General features: G+C 32.6%; 3 protein-coding genes across 3 annotated transcripts in view; 1 reads left to right on the top strand and 2 right to left on the bottom strand.

Annotated features, from left to right (window-relative positions):
- Positions 1-16,392, bottom strand: part of LOC143575942 (uncharacterized) — a 36,260-nt gene extending 19,868 nt beyond the window's left edge. Inside the window, exon 1 of the mRNA XM_077060173.1 lies at positions 16,243-16,392. Coding sequence (XP_076916288.1) covers positions 16,243-16,367 — 125 coding nt within the window. The 5' untranslated portion in view covers positions 16,368-16,392. The remainder of the gene's footprint in view (positions 1-16,242) is intronic.
- Positions 16,393-20,596: 4,204 nt separating this feature from the next.
- LOC143575941 (uncharacterized) lies at positions 20,597-22,038 on the top strand. Its single transcript, XM_077060172.1, has one exon. The coding sequence runs from the start codon at positions 20,597-20,599 to the stop codon at positions 21,947-21,949; it is 1,353 nt and encodes a 450-aa protein (XP_076916287.1). The 3' UTR covers positions 21,950-22,038.
- A 2,914-nt stretch (positions 22,039-24,952) lies between these two features.
- Positions 24,953-27,266, bottom strand: LOC143575948 (uncharacterized). Its single transcript, XM_077060178.1, has 2 exons — positions 26,832-27,266; positions 24,953-25,323 (listed from the first exon to the last, which is right to left on the bottom strand). The coding sequence occupies exons 1-2, from the start codon at positions 27,207-27,209 to the stop codon at positions 25,108-25,110; spliced, it is 594 nt and encodes a 197-aa protein (XP_076916293.1). The 5' UTR covers positions 27,210-27,266; the 3' UTR covers positions 24,953-25,107.
- Between the last annotated feature and the right edge of the window lie 275 nt (positions 27,267-27,541).

Genomic DNA, 27,541 nt, shown 5'->3' with positions numbered 1-27,541 from the left:
ACACAATTCGTTGTTGATTTTAAGATTTCACCATGCATGTTGTTAAATATATTCTAACAACGTATATATAGTAGTATAATATGTAAATATTTATTTTTATAAAAATGTATAGATATATTATATATAGAGTTTAAATAAAGTAAATAATGTATTAATTATTATACTGCCCTCAAGTTGGTGCATGGAGATCACAAATGCCCAACTTGTCAAGTAATGTACGAAGTTGATATGTGCCAAGTGCTTTTGTTAGAAGGTTGGCAACTTGCATTTTTGTGTGTATGGGAATACAAAATGGCAGCACCCAAAAGTAGGATGAATAAAATGGTATATTCATCATCTATTTATACCCACATAAGTAAATGCGGTAGTTAGACAACTGGAGATTCGGCACCTGAACACCCAATAAGAAAATGGCACGAGGCGCGGAAACGGAGAAGTTAATGTGCCGACATGCAAAAACATTTATACTCACCTGGAGTAAATGAAAGGCAGAGCAATACACGCGATGACGTCACTACAACTAAACAAAGATAGGTGAGTCAGACATTACCCTCATAAATACCGTCATAAATAACCATCATAAGCAAACAACAAGATCAAAAGATAAAGTCCAATAGTCCACCCGCGGAGTGAATCGCGGAAGAAACAATGGTCTGGGGGACGTGTGGAGGTAAGGTACCTGAAACCATGTAAATAACGGTTCTGCCACGAAACAGAAGGATTTCCACGCGAAAAGAATACCCTCCGCGGTAAAGTACGTATCTTTCGCGGAGGAACGACTTGTCAAAGACATAGCATAACAAACACAGCGGAAGAGTCTTCGTGATAAGGCATAAACAAACACGTGGCAAAGAACCACTTGCTAATAAACCTGGCACTAGGTACGAACGCACGATGGACCAATAAGAATAGGCCAACGCGGTACCCGTCCGGGAGAAGGAATCCTATACGCCAGACTGTCCTTGCAATCACGAGTCAGTATCATGCACAACCATGAGAATAGAAGGTTCCATTGAGTGGGACAGCTGGCATAATCCTTCTTCCTCCCTTCGTCTATAAATACAAGATGAGGTTCAACGGTAAAAAGGATCCGCTCTCTCATTTTCTGATAAATATATTCGCTACCTGCCATACTGATTATCACGCTAGAGGGTGGTTACGAGAAGACCTCCTTATTCTCCTTCTCGTAACGAGCTCACTATGTTCAGTTTTGCAGGTCACGGCTGTCGGAACTCAAAATCATTTAATAGTTCCACCGGAAATACTAAACTGAACCTGTTAGGGGTCGGTTTGGATACCAATCCATCGTTGGGTGAGATATTAGGTTAAACCTATTAAGGGTTAACTTAATGTTTCTTCATTTTCCATGTTCCTTCGGTTTTCTAGTATGAGGATATATTCACGGACCACCAAAGACCTTCCTGCAGCTTTTCTAAGACTTCAGGACGGCATGACTAGTTTAACCGTTCGCTCTACAACCACTCAAACTACGTTTATGTAACGTTACATAATTGTAAGGTGCGATTGTAAACGATCTCCCTATATAATGGGAGTCCCCTTTGTAAAAGAAATAAAGAAAATATTGTTCAATAAGACATTTAAATTTCATATAGAGAAGAAAGAAATTAACACCCACACCAGTATACATGCAGAGAAGAAAGTGAATTGTTGAACATTCACTACTCTTTTCTTTATCATACAAGCGTTATACTTGATGTCTAGATGGGTACATGATTATATAGTCGTCCAACATCACAATTATTGAAGCCAAAGCAAGATGTTACGACATTTAAGTCTATGAGTACTCCAACACCAACACCAACACCACAATTGAATATAAAAAGTAAAACCAAACCATTGCTCGTGACACTTGCAGTTATATATTGGAATGCGCCATCAGCGGCGGATCACTGGAATGCAAATCTCTGCAAGAAAAGGCTGCACGGTTAAAATTTAACCAAACAAAGTACGCATCAATCCTGTGCATGGATATATTCAAGTTAATTTCAATACAAGGTCAACTTCCACAACTCCACAAGTAATGTCAAATTGAATACATATATAGCCCCCAAGAAAATACCATGTATATACATATAATGAGTTTGGATCAAATACAAATTAAATTAACCTTATTCGCTTATTGGCTTTACAAAAAGTCATTTTGAAAAGCAAGGATTTAAGACTTTTGGAAAACTGTTTTTTAACCCTTTCAAAAATCTAAAATAAAAAAGATTTGTGTGATTGCCAAACGCATTTAACTTATTGGATTTCTGAAAACATCAATAAGTCAATAACAATTTTTCAAACTCAATTCCAAAGTTGTTCTTACTCACATATCTTTCTTCGTATTTTCTCACCTTTTTTTCCATTTTTCTTCAAATATAATGGTATATATTATTCTACTTTTTGTATTTTTCTCTCAAAAGGTGTGAAAACCTCAAATTGGAATAAGAAGAAACCGGCTTGTAGTCCCCGGCTTCCATCCAGGAAAAAGACCTCATATTTGGGGGTGGTGTTCACGTTCGGCCCCGATGTTTCCCGGGGATTTCCAGGCTCCCATTATGTCCCATCTATATATAGATTAGATTTTTAGATCGTATAAGAGCATTTCCAGCATCTCATGTATCTCTATCTCTATAATTACATTAAAAATCACTACATTTTCTCTCATATACAATTAAATAATATTTTTTTTACATCTATATCATTACATTTTTCCTCTCATCCACTCACAACCACTTTCAAATATATTAAAAAATAAATAAAGAGTGAATAATGTTTATCTTTTAAAGTTTTTCTCTTTCATCTACTCACAACATTTTACAATCATCTAAAATATTTAGATCTATCACACAATATTTTAGAGGAGCTGTTGGGAATGCTCTAGTCTATAATGTAGCATGACCGGCTAGTATGTTTTTCACATGGGTTAATATTAAATATTATTTATGGCTAACCTACAACCTGCTCATGTATATTAATTTTATATTATACCTTTTATAAATTGTATTAACTATTTAATACTCTTATAGGTGTTTTTGTTTGTCTCTGTTATGGTGAGACCATGATTTTAATAGTGGATTGTTTTCTTGAAGACTTAAAAACAAAACTTAGTTCTTAAGTATGAAAGTTCCGGATGCTAGTTGTTATTGATTTTAATGTAATTGAGGATCAACTTGTTGATCAGGTTCAGTGTAACATAGATACAAATGAGTCGAGAGCGGGGTACCCACTTATTTGATCTTATTATAATTTACATTTCTGTTGATAAGCCCCTAAGCAATGGGGTTTACAAAGTATAAGAAAAATATTTAATTTAATATATATATATATATATATAAAAGGGTTCAAATAAAAAGAAATAGTTTCTTAGGAATGGTAAGAATCAATAGATTTTTGACATGTGGCATTACAACATACGGTGAAAGAACAAATCGATGAAACTATGTTGGTTTTTGGTAATTTTAAATCTCAACCATTGATTAACATGATCCAATGGCTATGATTTATTCCTAGTCTTACTAAGAAACTACTTCTTTTTAGTATAACCCTCTCACACACATATATATATATATAATGTTTTTAGTGTAATTCTTTTAGAGATTAAGATGAAAGCTAAAACTCTAGGAACATATGATTGAATGGTAGAGCTTGTGAGCGAGAAATTTTATAAGTTATTAAACAATTTTCTAATTTAAAATATTTTTTGTTAAAATTTTTAAACTATATAAATATTAAGAATATTTTTTGAATACAAAAGTAGGGGAGGATTATACTAAAAAGAAGTAGTATTCTAGGAAGACTAGGAATAAATCATAGTCATTGGATCATGTTAATTAATAGTTGAGATTTAAAATTACAAAAAACCGACATAGTTTTCTATAATTACTCTTTCACCATTATAACCGACATAGTTTCTTAGAATTGTACTTTCATCATATGTTGTAATGACACTTGTCAAAAATCTATTGGTTCTTGTCATTTTTAGGAAACTCTTTCTTTTTATTTGAACCATTTTCTACAAAAGTAATATATATATATATATATATATATATATATCTGTTGAGAACCGCTTTGAGTTTTAAAAACTTGAAAGAACTCAACGTAACAATTATTTTTTGAATTTTTTTTACACATCTGTAATACCTAAGTTTAAGTAATGTACAAAAAATTACAGTATTTTTTTACACACCGAATCGACTTTTTACATAAGTGTAACTAACATTTAAACCTGTGTAATCATCAAAAATATTTATTTTCTTTCCTGATTTATTTTTTATTACATTTAATCTCAGCCACATATTTCATATCATTTAATTAAATGTGTGGTCCAAAATTGAGCTCTTACAACTAATCAACGTTCTCAAAATATCTCTCCGCTATACATACATACATATTCTTATTTAATACAAAAAAAAATATTTTCAAAACTAGTCCCTATAACTACTTATAATAATATAATATTCAAAAAAGACAAAAAGTTACCTAAATGAAAAAAAGCTCGTCCCTTGCATTCACAATATTTGTCCTGACATTTTTCTTTTCCTAAAATACTTGTCCAGACCAATTTGACGTCACGCGTTAGTTATTTATTAGTTTGAGGAACTTTGCGCAAATGGGGATAATGATCGAAATACTTTCCTTAGAATGGACATTCTCATATTTTTCCATTTCTATAACGGGGTGTTGATAGTTGTTTTTTTCTAATAAATTATCTATATACTATAATAGAATCTAGTTTTTTTTGTTTATATCGAGCATCACTCCCAAAGTTTTAACCTCACAATATGGGTGAGAGGTGGTCTTTACTACTATTATACAACCATTAGGCAATAAAATCTAGTTATACACCATTTAAATTACTTGTCAACTTGGTTCGTTGAAGTACTTGCCTGTTGTCGTTCTTGACTATTATTAGGGAGGCGGGTTGCTGAGGTGATAGATAAAACAATTCCCGCACTACGTATGCACATATAGTAACACTGTGACAGAGTTTCGAAAACATATGAGTTAATGAGCTTGTGTATTGAGATATGAGCAAAGGAGTTGAAATGTGGATAAAATCAAAGCTATATTAGATGAAGAACTTGAATACACCTACTTAAGTCTTTTAACACAATTAAAAGACATCTTATGCATAATCAAACCTATTAATCATTTTAATAAAGTATTTTATCAACTCAAGGAGATAAAGTTCATGGTGAATTTTTCCACTTACCCTCTAAAACATACAAGTAAAGCTATCCAAAAATAAGCACCGGCCCAACTTGATTCTTTGTATGCTACCCACACCTGTGAAAGCAATATGTAGTACAAGATATATGTATAAATACATAACAAGATTCTTCAAAGTTTGCAAATAGCTCCTCTCTTTTTGTAAACGACGGTGGTCAATTATTTATCTATAATATATATAAACGAAAACATAAAAATCCTATGTGTCACGATGTGGTTGCTCCCTTTTTTTTTGAGTTACCAGATTTGCTTGATTTTTAAATGGAGGCTTCTCATTTATTTGACCCGAATTCACGGGTATGGGTTGTTAGGTATTAAATAGTAGAGGGACTAAAGTGTAAATGACTAATAGTTTAGGGTTATATCTGTAATATGTTCATATACATATACGAGGGCTGATGAGTGGGAAAGTATCAATGATTTGAGTATTCTTCTCCTTCTCTAGTTCTTCTTCTCTTAATCTTCGATCATTCTATTTTGATACGTAACAAGTGGTCTATTTTAATACGTAACAAGTGGTATAAAAGCTGTTCAATCCTTGGACACTCTTGATTTCAGCCCTAATTCGATTGATAACTCGATCAATCTTTCCGTTTTTGTTTCAGTTTAGCCTGAGTTGATCAATTCTTCCTCAAATTCGTTCATTTACTTTCAGTTTTGTTTCAATTCGTTCTAAATTGATCATAATCGAACAGCTGTTTCCAATTTCAAATCGATCAGATAATAGTTCTAACCCTAATTCACCCAGTTTTTCACTTCCGGCAACTAATTCTGGCCATAACCAGCAATTGACGGAAACAATAAAGGTAGCGATGGTGTTCTTGTGTGCGTGTGGGGGCTTGATATGGGAGAACAAGGTTCACGTTTGTGCAAAGAGTCGATGTTCTTGCGGATGGTTGAAATATGAAGGAAGGGGTCATTGCTGTGGCTACATACCGGATTATTCGAAACCACCAACTGATTGGGAACTTTACAGTGGTTACAGATGTGTTGATGAATGGATGGGATCATCAACATGGGGAAAACAAAGTCCTCGCTTATTCAGAACCAAGTATGAAGAAACAAGAATTTTAAATACTGCATTATCCATGGAAAACATCAAGAACTTACAACAAACAGGTTCGTTTCAAGAATCATTTGATTTTCTCCTAACTAAAGTAATGCTAAGTGAGGATTATGCTACAAGTCTATTTGTGGAAGGTCTCAAAACTGATATTAAGTGGTGGGTTTTGTTTCAAAGACCAAAAACATTCAAAGAAGCTTATGAAAAAGCAAAGAAACAAGATGATCTTTGAACAATTGCTATGGCAATAAAGAATATAAACATGTAAAAGGTCAATCTGTTAGTAAAGTAATGCTGATAAAGCAATTAGTAAAATTAAGATTCAAACTATTGATGAATCTGGATATGGGGTTGAGGTTAAGGAAACCATTGATCAAAATTCTATTGATGTTAAAGATTCATCAGATGTAATGGAATGTGATGCTAGTGAATTAGAAAAGGAATTTAAAAGAAATGTACATGGAGTGTATGAGAGTTATATTGTTGTCACTTTAGATGAAGATTTAAAGGAAGATGGAAATAATCATGATCAAGTTGATTTTTGTAATGATGTACAGGAAAAAGAGTTTGTACCAAATTTTAGAAATGATGCTCAAGAAACCTTTGAGGGATATGAAAATGAGGATCAGACTCATGAATCGTTTAGTGATGATGTTTCGAAAGAAAATGAAAAGAGTAATGTAATAACTGATAATTTTGGATGTGAAAAGAATTTGAGTATGGAAGAAAATTTTGGGATTGAGGGTAATGTAGTAGTAACAATTGAGGGTAATGTAACACTAGATGAAGTGCTTGCAGGAGTTAACAATGAGACGAATTCTTGTGTGGGGTTTAAATCACTTTACCTTTCTCAAAACTGCCATGTACATGAGTCTACTTTGTTTAAGAGTATTGGAGCTCTTGTTTATGAGAATAATCAAAGTGGTCAAGAAATTCTGAATCATCACAAGTTGTTATTCCTAGGGAACTTGGTGTTATATCTCTTCATTATGAAAAGCAAATTAAGTGGATCGATACCGGTTGGGTTTTTAATATGGAATGTAAAGGTGGAGAGATTATGGAATTCAAATATGTTAAAAAACTAGGTGATAAAAACAGAGTTTGGGAAGTTGGATTAATTGCTGATACAGGGGGTTATTTGTACCAAAAGATGTTAGAGATTTGGGATGGTTTTAAGCCATCAACACACATAAGTTGGTTCTGGATTTTGAGCAGCTTATGAACTCAAAAAATAATTCTACAATGTCATATATCTTGAAGAGAAGTGTACTCATTCAGTTAGAAAAGTTTGATTTAGCTCATAATGTAATTCTTACAAGTCTTCAAGGTAATAGTTCAAGCAATGCTTTACTGAAAATAGAAAAGTTCATAGCTTTTGAAGAAAATGTGCAGATTCAAGAAGTTGCTGCAACAGTTAACAAATCCATTTTATCTAATAAGTGGGTCCCAGCTATTGCACCTTCAAATATTGTTATTGATTTGTATGACATGAGAAAGCTAACAACTTTGTTACAAACTGAATGTAAATAATTGGGATGAGGAACTCCATGTGGGCCATGAAACAGGGTACACATCCTCTACTATAGACACAAGATTGGTTGTGGGGCTCAAATGAAAAATCAAATTGTTGGAAACTGATTCAACTAGTACAAAGGTCCATGTGGTTGTGATATATGGTGTGATCAAGGATTCAGAAAAAAATATGATTGTGATGGACTATGGGCATGCAGAATCTCATTCAGATAATGTTGCACAAAATTTTTCCCTATATGTTTTTGATAGTTTTGATTAGACAATATTTTTTTTCTCTATTCAGATTTTTGAAGACAAAAATCTTTTAAGGGTGGAGTAATGTTAGGTATTAAATAGTGAAGGGATTAAAGTGTAAATGACTAATAGTTTAGGGTTATATCTGTAATATGTTCATATACATATACGAGGGCTGATGAATGGGAAAGTATCGATGATTTGAGTATTCTTCTCCTTCTCTAGTTCTTCTTCTCTTAATCTTCGATCATTCTATTTTGATACGTAACATGGGTCTTATCAAACCCATATATTTCTTAAACTGGTTATAACATCTCATTAAATTAAAAACTAATCTCACCAAATATTTGATACAAAAATCATTTAAGGTAGGAATATACTAAAAACTAATATATGATTTATTTAAAATATATATATATATATATATATATATATATATATATGTTATTTATAATTAAAAAACCAATTTTATAGTAAAAAAATAAACGGGTTTTGGGTCTCATCAAACTCATAGAGCTTTTAAACCGGGTTATAACATCTCATTTATTTGTGAAAAAAATTAATATCAAACCATAAGTATATTATTAACTTTCATACAATAAAAATAATAAAAATTCAAAAAATAGATAAATATTAAAAACAAATAATATAAAACGACCCCCGTAATACGGGGGATAAAAACTAGTTTTTTTAATAAAGAAAAATGAAATGGAGAAATGTTTTATACAAAGCTAAGACGTGTATATTTATTTATTTTGCCCAGTGAAACTTGTAAAAATTTATGTCTGGTTTGGGCTAACAAACTAAGGTAGCGTTTGGTATGCATGAATGATGGAGGGAATGGAATGATCCATTGTGAGGGAATGGAGAAAAGTGTGTTTGGTTAATCAAAGGAATGGAATGACTCATTACCTAGTCCATTCCATTCTCTTTAAAACACCTCAATTTCATTTCATCCATACGCTCATGTTTTTTCATTCCTTTCCTCTTTCACCCTACATCACCTCCACCATCCTCCTACCACCATCATCAACATTAACCACCCATCACCACTGCCACCAACCACCACCACAGCCGTTCACCGCCACCGCCACCGTTACCGCCACCACCACCCACCGGCCACCGCCACCAACCATCGCCATTAGTGCCAACCGCCCACCACCGCCATCCGCTCGCTGCCACCATCAACCGTCACCCCTGCCCCTCACCACCACCACTCACCGCCCACTCCCACCAGCGCTACCGCCACCACCCACCCCAACACCACCACCAACCACCATTATCTCTCATCACTCACCACCCACCCCACCACCACCCCATCACCGCCCACCAATGCCATTACCGCCACCTCCCTCCCACCACCACCGTCACTCACTACCGTTTTAATTTTATTTTTTCTTTTTTCCCTACATACCAAACTACGCAAAGTAATCATTTCATTCTCATGCGGTAACCAAACATTTCATTGGAATGGTAATAACCTATTCCATTTCTTTGTCCATTTTATTACCACGTTCATTCTATTTCATCATTCATTCCATTACTTCATACCAATTAGACCATAAGTTTATCAACAAAAGGCCGAAACCTAGTGAAATTTTAAAACTTGTAGTTCCAAACTTTCAGCCCATTTTCACATTAATATTTCAACATGAATTTTGTATTTTTCTATAGATGTGTACTATATATACAAAAATGAATCTCCAAATATTTCAAAAATTTATCTCGAATATTTTCAAAACTTTAGGTTTATTTGTTTACTTTTTAAATGCTTGATTTACAATGGTGTTTGAACTTATGTTTGGATTTTCCATCACTTCTAGTTGTTATTATTTTATGTGTCTGTGATTGTTCAAGTTCGTAAACCATTTGTTTATGATATAAGCAAATTAATAATAAATAAACACTTTTATTTAACTTACGTTTGTTCTGTGAATGTAAAATAAACTAACATGAGCATGTCTTTTTTTTTGTGTCTATTCAGTTTATTTACAAGCTAGACTAAACCCATTGTGTTAATATATATTCCTTTTACGTAGATTAATACAACGTACGTCTTTATGCTTAGTGAGTTAGTGTAGAAGGTTTAATTACAAATGTCATTGTGATGTCAGTATATTGTCTTTATATGTAACTAGATTTTCAATAGGCGCGTTGCGCCGGGACAATCGGTAAAACCTTAGTGTTGAAACCCGAGTGTTGGTACAAGTACAACCCGAGCATTACGTTAGTTCAAATTCAGTTAGTATCTTTTACGTTTGTTACGACATAGACACCATTGGTGTAACATTAACGTTCAAAAAAATATATTACTCAAATTAACATATAAAAAAAATAAATTTTGTCCCAACCTAGTCACAATCTAGTCGCCAAAACGCGGTTGCAACCCGGGACGCAACCTGGTCGCAAAGATTTCAATTGTTATTAAGGTCGTTATAACCAGTCACAAAATAACTAGCGGTCACAAAAAAATTGCCAACGGAGGTTTTTGTGACCGTCACTTGGTTACAAATTAGTGGAAAACCATGATCTGCGACAATAAAAGCGACTACAAATACCCAATTTGGTTTTTAAATTGGTTATTTGTGAAAGAGCCTGGTTTCCTTTTCAGATTATATTTGTCAATATAACTGTATTATATTAACATGTGTAGTAGTGAGTTCTGAAAGCCTTTGATGAGTGGAAAAAAAACATACCGATAAAATCACAACGTGGATATATACGTCGATTGCATTTGCTTCCAAACACCTGTCACGTTAATTTGTACTCAAACGGTTAAAGTTTCTATTAAACAAGATACTATTTAATTTCATGAGAAAAAAGGTAGAATAATTACGATGAAAAATATTTGTAGGATGGCGATAACTCAATAATAATCGTGTAAATCAGAACTCCCAATACCAAACAACCTAATACCGAAAAGATAATCCTTGCAACAACTGAAGGCCCTTTGCTAACGTCCCTATAAGGCAAATATATGAATCCAAAAAGATTAAAATATCTTATCACATGTAAGTGATGTAACAATCATAAGATCAACCAAAAATTTACATCTAAAACAAATAAGATAACATGCCAAAACATAAATTAACGGTGTTCAAGAAGGATATCAGTTAAGTACACTGTATAAGTGTATATTTATTACCTTTTTTGACGTCTTGCTAACAAAAAGTATAATGGGTCATTCAAGTATTCTTCAGGTGACAACTTGTAGAATTGCTTAAGGATGTATCCAATGCTACTAACACTGTAGTCAGTAAAGAAAAAGAAACAAAGAAAAAAGAGTCCAGTTTCATTAGACTGTAGCAACCTGGAATTTGCAACAAAAAAAATGACAACATCTTGATTTATTTAGAGTGAAAGCGAGATAACATTTTTACAATAAGGCACGTACACACAGGGACAAAGCTTTAGAGTTACACAACAAATGCGCTATTGAAAACTTGTGGTCATGAAACATTTCACTGGGAAGAAAACAGAAAGAAGATTACCTTCCCATAAAATACATTAAACCATTACAGCAACGGCTCTAATCCAACTTGATTCCTTGTATGCAACCCATGCCTAAAAGATATCGATATATATAGAGTATATGAGTCCATAGTTGAACCGGAAAGTTATAAGTACATATATATAGCATCAGTAAGATCAGATGATTTACAATAGATATTTTAAACATGCCCAATGATAATGTTCCTTAGCTGATTAATCTCTACTAATAAAATATTGCAGCTTGTTAAGCAAATTTTACCAGAAAATGCATAGGAAAATGACCTTTTGTGAGGTATTGGCAACAAAATAAACGACCAAAAATACCCTTCGCGTGAGAGAGCTTTTTTTTTTTTTTTTTTTTTTGCATTTTTCTATATATGCAAACCTTGTGTAAGAAGTTCTTACACGTTTCTGCACAATATTCTAATTATTACTATTACTCTATTAGAATAAACATTATTAACATTAACAAAATTTGTATTTGTATTTCAGTTATTTTATTTTGTTATTAGTTATTATTTATATATACTGGTTTAGTTTGCGGCAAAAGGTTAAAATATATAATATATTGAAAAATTTTCTTTTTCCACGTCTAAATTTTACTCAACTAAATGAGTACGTTAAACTAGAGGTGGCAAATGGGTTGGGTCCGGTCGAACGAGTTATGTGTTGAAATGAGTCATGGGTCAGAATGAGTTTGGGCAGAACGGGTCAGTTAAAAAAATGGTTGTTTTGGTTTGGGTCGGAATAGGTTAGAGTCGAACCGGGTTTTGAGTTGTTTTTTTTAATGAACGAGAATAATGGCGGAAACATTTTAGTTTTTTTAATTTTTTTGTTTTTTATTTATATTTTAAGTTATTATTTTTTTGAATTTTTTTTTGATGGGTTTTCAATTAAGATCAAAAACCCTCAAAAAAAATTATTCAAAAGTAATTAAAAAAAATTATAACTCAAAATATAAATCATAAACAAAAAAAATAAAAACACTAAAATGTTTCCTACGTTGTCCTCGTTCCATTAAAAAAAACCCACCGGGAATCGAACTGAAACCAAAATAATCGACGAAAATGAAACAAAAAGCCAAAACCGGACAACATCAATCGAAATCGAAAAAAAATCAAAACGGAACTAAAAGAATTGAAACCGAACAAAAACGAAACTGAAAAAACAGACAAAAACGAGTCCGGAATCGATCAAAAAGAAACCAAAACCCAACTCGTCACGGGTGAAAACTCGTGTTGGCTTGAAACCTGAACCGAACTCGTTCCAATTTGAAACCCGTTTCGTGTCGAAACCTGTCTTGTACGAAAATCCGTTCCGATCCGAAATCTGTCACATTTCCTTAGGACACTAATCCACATCGACCCATTTCTTTGAACTTGTCGACCCATTTTGACCCAAAATAAAATGATGAAATTTCAAATGACTCATATTGACTCATTTAATTAAAACATTTTACCCAAACCAACTCATTTAATTTTAAAATAACTCAAATTGACCCATTTGAAAGAGTTTGGGTCAATATTGCCACCCCTACGTTAAATCATAAAAGCTTTTAAAAGTAACATTTTGTATTAGCGAAAACAAACATAGTTAAACGAAACAGATATAATTAAATGGCAAAGAAGCAAGAATAATCACACCCCTATAACAACAACATATATTGTAAAATCTGCCGTTACTAGTATCACCCACCTGTAACAAATTTGAGAATATATATATTCAGTACAATTCATTAAGTTTTTCATCTTAATGACACACAAAATTACATCAATTATGGTTATGTTAACTAAATCTGCAAGCTCTAGATCACATTTAAATAAATCCATATACAGGTGGGTTATTGTACATAATTGTTTATCATATAAAATGTACAAGACATCCTCAACCCTTGATTTTAATTAAAAAAAAAAAAGCACGGTGACATATACGTAACACTTGATGTCATAATTGTAAATATGGACCTATACAATAATTATGCATGAGCATAAGCATGTATGTTATACGCACAACACAAATAGAGTTTCAAAAAAATTCTATATTAAAAAAAAGGATAACAATAGAGTACTCGAATTAAAAAAATGTTCGGTTTTATAATGTAGCTATTTTTTAAAAAAAAATTAAAATAATATTGTATAAAAAGTTACCAACGTTTTAGAAAATGTGAGGGAATCAAAAAAAAAACTAATTAAAATTATGTCACCGTAGGAAATCAATAGTTCAAAACCAGTATTATGTTTAAAACCTCAATAATCACATAATAACATGTACAACTAAATAAAAAGAATAAACTAAAAAAAATGTTTTCCCCCTTACCCATGTTTCTAATTTATTTAAGAAAAACAAAAATCTCAACATGTGCATATATGTATTGGCCATTTAGACAAAATACTACTAATATCATTTTTCTGAAAATAAATCTAAAATCTATTATGTAATTTAATCAAATTATATAAGTTTAGTAAAAGAGTTAAAATGACTCTCATAAGAAATTACAGTTTTTTAGTTAGACGCATCTCCACTCCCAGAAGTCACATGAAATTACGTATCCAAGTGACCACTTGACCGCCCACTATGGCGACATTCTCAATTAGAAAAATATAAAAAGAAATTAGAAAATAAAACGTGTTTTGCTTCAACCGGTCATGGCTCGTGGGAGTGACTTGTCTTGCAACCAACCTTCTTTGCTACATGTCTAACAAGTAGCGGACTACAAATTGATTTCTTTTCTTATTTTCTTTTCTAACAACTAATTAAATATATTTATTTTGAACGGCATTAATTTAATATATGATTTGATTTTTTTAATAATTTATCTAACTTATATTATATCTTTTTCATGTTAATAAAAAAAATAAATTATAAAGTTAAAATTGGTGTTAATATTTTTGTTCTCTTTTTCATTTGAATTTTTAAAATTTATTATTTTTTAATTTAAAAAGGTAAATTATAAAGTTAATAGTTTTTTATAATTATATAGTTTATATAGTAACTAGTTTTATAGCTCGTGTAACACATGAGATGATATAAATAATTAAGTTACAAACAAAGCAATACATAATGTATTACATCTATTCTTGTAACTGATTTTATTTATCACAAAATATTTTTTTTCAAAAAAAATAAACTTAATAAAAAAATAATGCACGTGCAAAAACATATCTAAGAACACTTCATCTATTGAAAATTTATACTCATCATATATTTATAATTGAAAGAAATTTAGTTATGAACCAATTTCGGAGAATACTTCTCATATAATAATAATCTTGAGCTATACCATGAAAAAGATTTTGATAAGTTTAAGAAGCTTTTTGACTTTGTCAATTGACAAAAAAAATAATAGGTTAACCCGTTCAATTTTGTGAATGTTTTGCTTCACTTGAGCATAATTTGTACGACATGTTTTACATACAACATTCTGATTACTATTCAAATAAAAGTAATATTTCTAATTTGATAAAAGTTAGAAGTATTGATAGCCCTGGAAATGGCATGTCGAAAGTGTATCATTTTTTCTTAATTTTTAATAGTTATGGAAAAAATACTCAATGTGCAAAATCCCGAATCTTTTGACTATTTTAAATAAAATGTCCTTAAAAATAATTCGAAGCCGTCACATTTAAAATTATAACTTTCATTTGTTTTACATTTTTAAGTCAAAACTTTGAATCGTAACAGGTTTGACGATAAATCTATTTGTATTCTCAAATTTTTAAAAATATTTAGGTTACCCATTTTTTACCCGTAACAAATTTGAGCCAAATGTAGTTAATTTGTACCAAACGATCTATTTACCAACTTTTAACCCATAACAATCAAATTTAAGTTCCACAAAAATCCCAAAGCAACCCTTGATAAAAAAAAAGCCAAGAAAACTAAATATGATAAATTTTATTATATTTGAAAATGATTAATGGTATATACTATCTTTATAATTTAACACATATATGTATTATTTAATAAATTAACCGAAAAAATAAATAGATAGATTCAAATCATATATTTATAAATTTATATGACAATGTATAAAAAACCAGTAGATAAACGAATTTATTTTTATAAATAGATCAACTTTTAAACATATATTTATAATTTAATGATTAAAAAAATTACTTCGTAAATTGAAAGCATATGAGAGTTTCTTTTTAGTTACAATCTTCAATAAAGTTTAAAAATTATATTCTTTTCAATATTTAACAAACACGGTTTGTTATTAATTTTTGGATTTCACCAAGTATGTTGGGAAATATATTCTAATAATGTATAGTAGTATAGTATGTAAATATTTATTTTTATAAAAGTGTATGGATATAATATAAATAGAGTAATGAAAAATAAATAATTTAATCATATTATAGATATAATATAAATGAAATGTAAAAAGAAAGTGAATAATTATTGACTTATAACATCTATTAGTTTTGGAGGGGAAAAATTGTAAGAATTAACTACAAACAACACGTGTCTAGATTTATTTTATATTATTAGAATAGGTAGAATACTAACTCCTTTCTAAAAAAAAGTAAATTTCTTTTATTTCCTTCAAGCAACCCATTCCGAAATGGAGAACTTTAGAAGGTACCCGCATGGCCGGCGGCGGTGTACGAAGTGCTGATATATGTAATCATGTATCATTACTTCATTAGCTAATATCAAGATAATGTATGTAAGTACGTAATTACCTTGAATGCATGTCAAAACAAGATAGGTAGTCACCAAAAAGGAATAAGTAAACAAAGGAAGCTACCATCACACAAAACAACACGATGAACAACGTCCTCACTAAGGTTCCCGTGGATGCCGCCATCGCCACCCTTATAAGTGCAACCACGTCTTACAAAGTTTTTTTTAATAAATATTGATCCTTTTATATATAACACAAACCGAACTACATCTGGATAATAGGTAAGCGAGCAACAAGCTGCGCCGCTATCCCCTTTTGAATCGCAAAACCTATTCTACTAAATATAAATCATTGGTTCCTCGGGCTCTGCGAGTCACTGTGGAACACCTTCTGCACCCGCTCCATTAAGCGAACCGCCTCGGGAGCTAGGGATCCAAAAGTGTCGAAGGCAAATGGAATGAACACGTGCTGATTCTCCAAACACGATGTCTCATGCTTAGCAACCTTCCTAGACTCTGCTCTTAAAACCGTCTGTCCCGGTACGAAGCCATTGTCTCTCAACCCCACCAACAGGGACTAGTTTATATAATGATATATAAACAAGAGGATGTATATATATAATAAAATAGGTTCAGTGGATGTACGCTCATTCTCTTGTGGAAAATTTGCCAGAGAAGGATTTGACAAGTGCTATAGAAGAGAGAGAACACATTTTTTTCATTGTTGAAATTAGGGATAAGCAAAATCGGTACTGGTATCGGTATCGGTACCGATTTGGTACCATCGGCACCGAATCGGTACTAAAGTTTTGAGTTTCGGTACTGGTGCAGGACCAGTATTTCTCGAATTTTACTTTCAATACTGGTATCATCCCGGTACCGAACCGAATATTTCGGTACCGGTACCGGTACCAAGCACTCGCGATTTTCGGGATATGGATTTTCAGGAACGGAACCGGTACGGTCCCGATCTCATCCCTAGTCGAAATTAGGACGAGCAAAATTGGTACTGGTACCGGTACCGATTTGGTAACATAGCTAACAAAGTTTTGAGTTTCGGTACCGGTACGGTACGGGACCGGTATTTCCCGAATTTTATCTTCAATATCGGTACCGTCCCGGTCCCGTACCATTACCGGTACCGAACCAAGTATTTCGATACCGGTACCAAGAATTCGCGATTTTTAGGACCGGGATCGGTCGATATTGGTACAGTCCTGATCTCATCCCTAGTTGAAATATCAGTTCGTAGTCTACTTGAATTTGAATTCAATTATACCTTGAATTACCTAATCACACAATATATAAGAAGTTATTTCAACTAAAGCACATGAAACATGCTTATTTTTTCTTTAGTTGTTAAAAATGTTTACAAGGGATGATAGGCTGGTAACTGCAACTACATATTTTAGTATTTTTATTATAATCATGAAGTGATGGTTAACTTATAACATAGATACGAAATTTACGAGGTCAGATTTAGTCTAAACAAGTTTAAGTCAAATACAGCTCCCAATCGCGAACACCTTAAGCTAAGCTGATTGTGTTTGAGTCCACACATATTTAGCTAACTTGTTTATTTTTAAATTCTTTAAAATTAGTTTAATAAATTTCATTGTGTATTTTATGTAAACATGTAAAAGTTAAAGGTGAACCCACTATTAAGTTTTTACAGTGTGGAAGTAATTATTTTATACACAATTTTTTGTGAAATTAGCAATTATTTTATACATATTTCAATACATTGGGTTAGAGCATTCACGAGCTCCTCGTAAATACGTGAGTGTGTTCTATTTATTTTATAGAGTAGTTGTGAGCGGAAGAGAGAGAGAGAGAGAAAGTTATTGTTTGTGAGTAAAATTTGAAGAAACATTATTCATCCTTTATAACTTTTTAATAGTTTTTGTAAGTGGTTATGAGTGAAAAATATAGAAAATGTAATGATAAAATATATAAATATAATTCAATTGAAAAGAATAATGAGAAGATAGTGATTTTCAATATGATTATTGAGAATTAGAGATATATATGCGAATGCATCTACGGAACCAAGGGAGGGTTCATGTGGCCAACAAATCATTTTACTATCACGACATTAACTTAGTTGTCTCTTTTCTTTGGTTTGACCTCAGTAAAATTGTCATTCTACTCAGACTACTCCCATTTGTGATTCTTGATTGCAATCCTAATGATTAAGAAAAAAAAAGAAAAAATGGCATAAATGGTGCAAACGGATCGGCCAACCCATCGTGATTGCAATCCCACGTTTTCTCCAATAATGGCCACGTGTCACTATATCTTTGGATGTGCTTTTATTTTATTTTTATTTTTTAATTCATAACAATTATTTATATATATATTTTGGTTTTTGTTTTATAACTTATTATATTTGACTTTTTAAAAAAAAATCTAAAAACATAGTCTTACTTAGTTTTTTTTGTGAGCATTCCGGTATAAATTTCGTTAAAAATGGAGTTTGTTTAAAAAATCGTATTTTTTATATAAAATTTTAGTTTTAACCATTATTAAATTATCTTATTTGAACCACTAGTTTTCTATTGGTTAGACAGATTTTTTGGATAAGATTTATAATCTAAAAAATCAAACATTATCTGTTCACAAAAATAAAATAAATATCTAAATTCGTATTTTAACCCTATAAATATTATAAGAACTTTCATATTCACTCACACCTTCCATCTCTATCTGATTTCATATTCCTACAATGAATCATCAATTTTCAAACTTTCACATGAATCTTGGAGATTCTGAAGATTATCTCAATACCCAATTCTACGAAAACTCTCAGCCTTTTTCAAATCCAACTCAAGTTCATGTCAATGAAAACACTTCACAACATACCTCACAAATTTCAGAAACCCAACCCCGACAGTGGGATGTTGATGAAAATGTCGCTTTAATGTCATCTTGGTTTCTGGCTGGTGAAGATAAAGTTCAAGGTAAAAACAAAAAGAAAAAAAAATTTTGGGAAGAAGTAAGGAAATTGTACGATGCAGCTCGAGAAGAAAATCCAGAGAAGCTTGGTATAAGGAATGCAAATCAATTAAAAGGCCGTTTTAGCCGACTTAGCGAAAATGGGAGTAAATGGTTTGATGCGTACAAGGCAGCATATCGTGCAAGAAGAAGTGGAATGAGCATGAAAGAAATTGAGAATAATGCTCATAAAATTTACAAGCAAGATGGGGGAAAGTTTAACGACACTGTCGTTTTTAATGAAGTTATGTATAAGCACCCTAGGTGGGATCTAGAGATTAACCTTGATGCAACACGTTCCCGTCCTGAATGTGAAGTGAGTGATGAAGAAAGCGCCGAAAGCACAAAAAGAACAAGGACTACCGAAGAAGGGGAATATGTCAATTCCAACCCAGACACACCAAGTAGTGGTGGTTCAACAATTCAGCGTCCAACAGGTAGAGATGCAGTCAAAAGTAAAGCAAAAGGAAAAGGTAAGGTTTATGAGGAGTTTACTGAACAGCTTCGTGTATTGAACCTTACTATAAATGATGAAATTGAACTCATGAAAAAAAGACTCGAGTTTGAAAAAGAAAAGGAAGAAAGGAAGCGAGAGCAAATAGAAAAGAAGCGGGAGGAAATGGAAGGGAAGCGGGAGGAAATGCAACATATGCAGTTGACAGTACTGTTGCAAAAGCCGTTGTTGTCGCCTGAAGAAGAAATGATGAAGCGGCATCTGATGAGGAAGCTCTATGGGTTCGTCTAATTAAATCCGGTTCACCGTGTGTTTTAATTTTAGTTGGTTTGTTATGCATTTGTAATATATTTGGTTTTTATGTATGTGTGTTTTACTTTATGCATGTAATATGTTTCATATGTAATCTATTTCACTAGTTTGTAATGCATATGTACTATATATCCAACATTATATTCGTTTTACTGGATGTTTAGTTTTTTGTATATATAAGATAATCTAGCATTATCAACTACATATCCAACATTATCTTTGTTGCCACATGTCACGGTTTTACTCATTGCTTGGATTTTGTTTAGATAAAATAATCTGGCATTATCAACTACATATCCAACATTATCTTCGTTGCCACGTGTCACTGTTTTACTCATTGCTTGGATTTTGTTTCGATAAAATAATCTGACATTATCAACTACATATCCAACATTATCTTCGTTGCCACGTGTCACTGTTTTACTCATTGCTTGGATTTTGTTTAGATAACATAATCTGGCATTATCAACTAGATATCCAAACGTTATCTTTGTTTCCATGTGCACCATGTTACTGGATTCTTAGATTTTGTTTAGATAAATAATCTACCAATATCAGGTTAATATTATTCTATATAAATGAGAGTATAACATTGATAGAGTATTATCCAATAATAACTCTTCCTTTCTTAAGTATTAGGAAAATGTCTCTGAATGATTACCCATCGGAGAGTTCCCGATTCATCTAACTCAAATGAATTTGATGAATGGGAAGCTAGAGTTGCTGAGCAAAATCAGCAACTTGATTACATAATTACAGAATTTATTATAAGCATGCCAAATATGATCATAGGATATCATCCTCCTAGATCAAGAAGAAGGTATTGTGATCGTGAACGCGAGCATGGGGAGGAACGTTTGATGAAAGACTACTTTGTTGACAACCCAACATATGGTGAAGACACATTTCGGCGTAGATTTCGAATGCGCAAACCATTATTCCTCCGTATAGTGGCCGTTGTTACCGCAAATGATGTATATTTTCAACAAATATGTGATGTTACAGGAAGAAAATGCCTTTCAAACTTGCATAAATGTACCGGTGCTATGCGAGTGTTGGCTTACGGGACATCAACAGATGCACAAGATGAATATTTGAGAATGAGTGACGCTGTAACAAGGGATTCTCTTCTAAAGTTCATTGAAGGTATCATTTCATGTTTTGGTCAAGAATACCTTAGAAGGCCCAATGAAGATGATTTAAGAAGATTACTTCATGTCGGGGAAGAACGCGGATTTCCAGGTATGATTGGTAGTATTGACTGCATGCATTGGGAATGGAAAAACTGTCCCACTGCTTGGGCTGGGCAATATGCAGGTCGAAGCGGTAAACCAACAATCATTTTGGAAGCCGTTGCATCATATGACTTATGGATATGGCATGCGTTCTTTGGAACACCGGGTACGTGCAATGACATTAACGTCCTCCAAAGATCTCCTATTTATTATGCTATGTTGACAGGTCGGGCACCAAATGTGAGCTACGTCTTGAATGGTCGGGATTATAATATGGCATACTATCTTACTGATGGTATATATCCTTCATGGGCCGCATTTGTCAAGTCAAAAACTTGTCCACAGTTTCGAAAGCACAAGTTGTTCGCTAAACATCAAGAGGCCGCTAGAAAAGATGTGGAACGAGCATTTGGAGTTCTACAAGCTGGTTTTGCATTTCTACGTCACCCATGTAAGTTGTGGGACAAAGATACCATGGGGAAAGTTATGATTGCATGTATCATCATGCATAATATGATTGTTGAGGATGAACGGGACACGTACCTTAACTATTATTATCCATCCGAATTTCTTAATGATAGGCCTACAAACCGACAACGAAGGAGTTCTAGTGAAGATGATGAACCACTCTTTCAATACTCTGCTGAACGAATTGCAAGCCTATCCAGTTATATGACGAATAGGGCACAACTTCGTAATAGAGAAGCTCATAACATTCTAAAAAACGATTTGATTGAGCATATATGGCAAAAATTTGGTGTTGATGAATAAGTATGTAGTTTTGTATCATTAATATGTGTAATTTTGTATTTCATGCTACTATTGTAACTTATTTTTATCTATTTTATAAAATGTGTTTGATTAATATATATATTTCAATACTCTGCTGAACGAATTGCAAGCCTATCCAGTTATATGACGAATAGGGCACAACTTCGTAATAGAGAAGCTCATAACATTCTAAAAAACGATTTGATTGAGCATATATGGCAAAAATTTGGTGTTGATGAATAAGTATGTAGTTTTGTATCATTAATATGTGTAATTTTGTATTTCATGCTACTATTGTAACTTATTTTTATCTATTTTATAAAATGTGTTTGATTAATATATATATTTAAAGTTTTTTATATTTAAAAAAAATATAATTACTTAATTATATTTATATAGTCAATCAAAACTAATTATAAATTGAATTTATTTAATTAAAAAGGATGAGATTGGGTTGTTAATGGGAGTAAAAGATTAGACTGAGTTAAATTTTATAGATTGAAGAGAGAGAAATTAATTTTATAATGTGAGATTGTTGATGGGGGTAGTCTAACTCGGTGTTAATGTAGTCATCCTTTTTTTTTTCTCTTTCTGTAGTAACATATACTTGGAGATCAATTATTGAGATATCACCATCAAATACCACGTTGAGTAAACAATTCAACAAGTACACACTAGCCACATTTGCTTTCTATACCTAACAAGCTAGTCAATAGTGACTGCAAGTGAAAAGAGACAGTAGTTAAGTCATCCTTACTTTTTTTTAGGTACAAGGGACAATTTTAACCTTTTTTTTAATTATATTAGTGTTAAAAAACCTAAATCTAATTTCATGATTAAATTCATCGATTACAATCAACTTGCTGATCGAGCGTAATACAAAATTGCATATCAAATCCTACCATAATCATAACCTTAATTGAGAAAATCAATTGATTCCCAAATATCATAATTGATTTTGTTTCAAATCAAAAGTTTAAATACAAAAAATCGAATGAAATGAATCCGTCCGTAATTACACTCAAATTTTGTTTTTGATTTTAAATTGCAAGTGTAAAATTGCCGACTATAATTTGAGCGTAGTTTGATTTTAAAATGGATACAACTATAAACGTGAATTGAATGATGAATTTGCCAAACAATTATGTAGCAACTCTGGTAGTGTCCCACTAAAATTTTGTTCACTTTGGTCGGAACGTATCGCAATCGCCTCACGGATTTACTTTTGAATTTTGATTGCCCAAGTGGAGACTTCTCAAGAAGTTACCCATCCTGATACTACTCTCACCTTAGCACGTTAACTGTGTAATTCTTCTCTCATCCACTACCATTAAGCCCCAAAACGCGTTATGACGGGTAAGGTATATACTTCGTTCTCCTCCTAACCGATGTGTGATGTTACAATCCACCCCCTAAGGGTCCAGCGTACTCGAAGGACCTGGCACCACCGGTCCGGCACTCTTATACCATCTGTAACAGCACAACTACTTTCGCACCATAATATTATATGTTTTGGCCAAAACGTACCGCCATTGCCTCACAGATTTGCTTTTGGTAGCAAAAGTGAAAACTTCCCAAGAGGCCGAAACATATGTTTCCATGTCAAGATTGTAATATTATTTTTAATCATCATGTCTCAATTGTGCTCCGATTGTAGTTTGTCTGAATATGTTGCCTTGATATAGAATTTGCGATATTTATATAAATTATGTACTTACCGTTATATAAGTTACGAATTGCAAATTTGCAATGTCTATGAAGCCAATTACACTTTTTCCTTATTTATTATTATTATTATTATTATTATTATTATTATTATTTATAATTTTTAAAGTTTTTTTTCTCTTTTAAATTTAAAGAGTGTTATTGAATACATAAATAAAAAAGATGGGTTAATTTGTGGATACTTACATAGAGCAATGAGGTTAGTTTAGATCTGGCGCCAAGAGGATGAATTTTAGAACTCCTGAATGAGCAGCTAGTTGAAAGAAAGATATAATTGAAATCAGTGGCCGGAGATCAGAATCAGACGTCGGTTATATATATATATATATATATAATATTAATATAGATCGGATCCGAAATGACGAAAGAAAGAAGAGAAAGGATATAAATATAACCTCATTGTTCTCTGTAAGTATCAACTTTATAGAGAAGAGAAGAGAAGAGAAGAGATATAAATATAACTTCATTGCTCTCTGTAAGTATCAAGTTTGAGTTCCATGCTTTATTTTTTGTAACACATTTGGGTAGTAACACTAATGATCGTTAAAACTTAACTGAGAAGCCCTCATCTTTACCATTTGATAGCGCGATTTTCTTCTTATGTTTGAACTATCTGCAATACTTAAAACTATGGCGGCTAAAGTGATCACAATATGTGGGCAGTCATAAAGATGATTTCAATTACGATATATATCGTAAGTATTATCAAAAGTTTTACCTTTTGTTAAAATTGCTGATTATTTATGTGATTACGTATTTACGTTAAAAGACATCGAATTTTGTTTTAGGGATTTATCCATTGCTCTTTTGTCTCAGAGTTTATCATTAGGCTTTTCAGAATTTTTCGATAGTGTTTATGAAAGGGATAAGGTTGATTTGATGAATATAAAACAAAAAAGGAATTGAATAAGGTTGATTTAGCATATGAAGGTTGATTTGATGAATTTTTCGATAGTGTTTATGAAAGTTAATCTCAGCTATTGAATTAGATCCCATCGCTAAAACAAAAAGGGAATTGAATGTTATCTGTCTTACTAGAATCGTTGTGGATATTCGTTTTAATGTTTCTACAAATGTAACATATTTGTGTTTGTTTTCAAATATAATGTTTTATTAAATTCTATATATATTTTTGCAGCACTAAATCTATCTATGTTCCGGTATAAATTTTTTCATGTTGTTTATTACAAAAGCCAGTAACATTGTTTGAAAACTTTCTATAGTCAAATAAGAAATGAAATTACCAATCTCGCCCTTGAAGACAATTTCAACCAGAAATGAACCAAAACCAGTATTACCATAACAAATTATCAGAAACAAAGTTTCTTTCAAGCAAAAACCACAAAAATTACATCAAAAACCATCCTTATGAAATGTGTATGTAAGATTATGCTGTTGGTGATGTAGCATAGACTTATAACAGAAACTATAAACTAACGTTGTTTGGTGAAGAAATCGCGGGTTCTCTTCCTTAAACGAGTGAAAACGATAACCACGCAAGCTAGGACCCACGGTGGGACGTTAAAATTGACGCCAGTAAAGTTCAACTTCTTAGCCCATCCTGGTGTCTCCTTCATAACCAGTATTATCAGTGCGGTTATTACTGCAACGCCAACTAGGATCCTTGTGATTGGCTTTATCAACGAGTCCTGATCAAACCCACAAAAAACATAAGAAAAAATTAATATAGAAAATGTTTGCTTAACAAGAAGAAATGAAAGTAGGTTTAATGTGTACAGCCTTCCAAATAATTTTACTAAACAGGCAAATTGATATTTCTCTAATTATTTATATAATAACATTATTATTTGTTACCGGACTGGTCCATCTTTTCACCTCTTGCATCATGGCATACAACAATGTCACAAGTCACTAATATTCTCAAGAAAATAGGACTGCTGGATATGAGCCGAGTCTAAACCACCCACTTATTTTATCTGTAAAGTCACCTAATAGAGTCTATCTCTGAAGAAATTATTCTTAAACAAATTGTACTATGAGGGTTTAGTTTTATACAGCTCATGGTCCGAGATAAGCTTTTCTCTGTTCCAGTTTTGATTCTCGATTTGAGATTATGTTTGAGATGAAGTGCAAATTCGAGTCCAGGTACTGTTTCCAGTTTTCTACATGTCCAATACTAAAAGAAAAGAACCATTCAAATACTAAATATATATGTTGGTACAAATGCATACAAGTTTAAAACCTAAATGTTAAAAGAAATGAACATTCATATACTAAATATACAAAATAAGAACATGCGTAAGACCTTAAGCTAAAGTCTGCAGTTCTGCCAAACTTCCCCGTATATTGTAATGTGGCCTTGGTCCATACTTCTCTCCAACAGGCAAGTTTATTTCATTTCTGATTTTATAGTCTCCAATAACTAGCTACCTGGTGCTCGGAATTATAGAAAAAACTGAACTACCTGTTAAGGTTCATGTTTATCAAATTTATGAAGGTCCGTTCATTACTTAGTGATATGACCTACTTGAGACGGTTAAGTCTTCCAAGAGAAGGAGAAAGAAAGACTAATTTGGAGCAAATTTTCTTGGGTCATTCATTCAACGATAAGATAAGAACATGAAATCAATACTTCTCTCCAGCAGGCATATCCCTAGAAAGTAAATTTGGTGTACTCCAAGTACACATTTTGAAGCTTTTGCATGGTCACAATCATCCAACAATGTTTGAAGAACAAAAGATAGATGCTGTCATGTTGATAATAAAGCTCTTGTGTTCGGCTCCAAATGAGTATATTATCAAAAACCGTCGTTTATGTCAGTTTGGAATGTCGATCGAGCATTTGTTAGACCAAACAACATAACTAGGAACTCATAATAACCATCCGCTGTTCTAAAGACATTTTCTGAACAAATTTGATGATATCCGGTACGAACGTCGATTTTCGAATAGATTATGTATCCATGCAACTCATTTGATAAGTCATCGAATGTCGGTTTTCATGGTCGTCAAATATTCATGTCATAATCATATAATATAACTTAACATGATCCCCTAATTTCCACTACATCACAGTGATCACACCTATATTAATAGCCTATGATGCTTTATTACATTAAGCTTATCAATTAGGGCTTAATAATAAACTAAACACCAACAAATAACAATAAATTTGGGGAAAATGATAATAAATTACCTTAGGCTCTCCATCAATTAGAATTACGGATCCATCCTTATACGGCAGTATAGATCGGCCATTCTTAGGGTTAAACCTGATCGGAACACCTCTACCTGACTGAGTATTGAAAGCATAAACCGATTTGAACCCATATTTCTCTAATATGTCACGAACTTCAAGCTGATCTTGATCCCAGCCTCCTAAGCTCGATTTGAATGTATCGATCGGACCTTCGCCGGACCGGAAGAGGTGGACTTCTACCTCCGGGACCTTGGTTCGGACGGATTTAGTGCGGGGTTTTGACTGTGATTTGTCTAACAGTGGTTGCGATTCTTCTGTTGTTGTTGTTGTGGTGGTGGTTCTCGGTGGCTCTTCGGTTTCTACGATTTCGACCATTGTGATTGTGGTGTCGTTGATAAGCCGGCCGGCAGGCAAACGAACAAGTGGTGGGGGTTACTGGTTCGTGCGGATGTGATGGATATTATATTTAATGTCAACATGATGGTGTTAATGAATATTAATATTACTCTTTTCTATTTTTTTTTTGGATTGATATCGACAATAAAATATTTAAGCTCACGATGTTGTTAGTTCATATCTCGAGCTCATTCGAGTTTTCGATTCATTGTGCATTTGTGTGTTACGTCTGAGGGTTCTGCTTTTGTGGTGGCATAGCGACTGTCCGTATGGTTTCCTAAGGAAACGGTCAAGCCAAACTCTGAAGCTGG

This window comes from Bidens hawaiensis, unplaced genomic scaffold, assembly GCF_021521415.1.
Source record: "Bidens hawaiensis isolate Kalapana, Puna unplaced genomic scaffold, B.hawaiensis_p1.1 tig00027810_1, whole genome shotgun sequence".
In the NCBI taxonomy this organism is placed as follows: domain Eukaryota; kingdom Viridiplantae; phylum Streptophyta; class Magnoliopsida; order Asterales; family Asteraceae; genus Bidens; species Bidens hawaiensis.
This window is presented reverse-complemented; position numbering and strand designations above follow the sequence as displayed.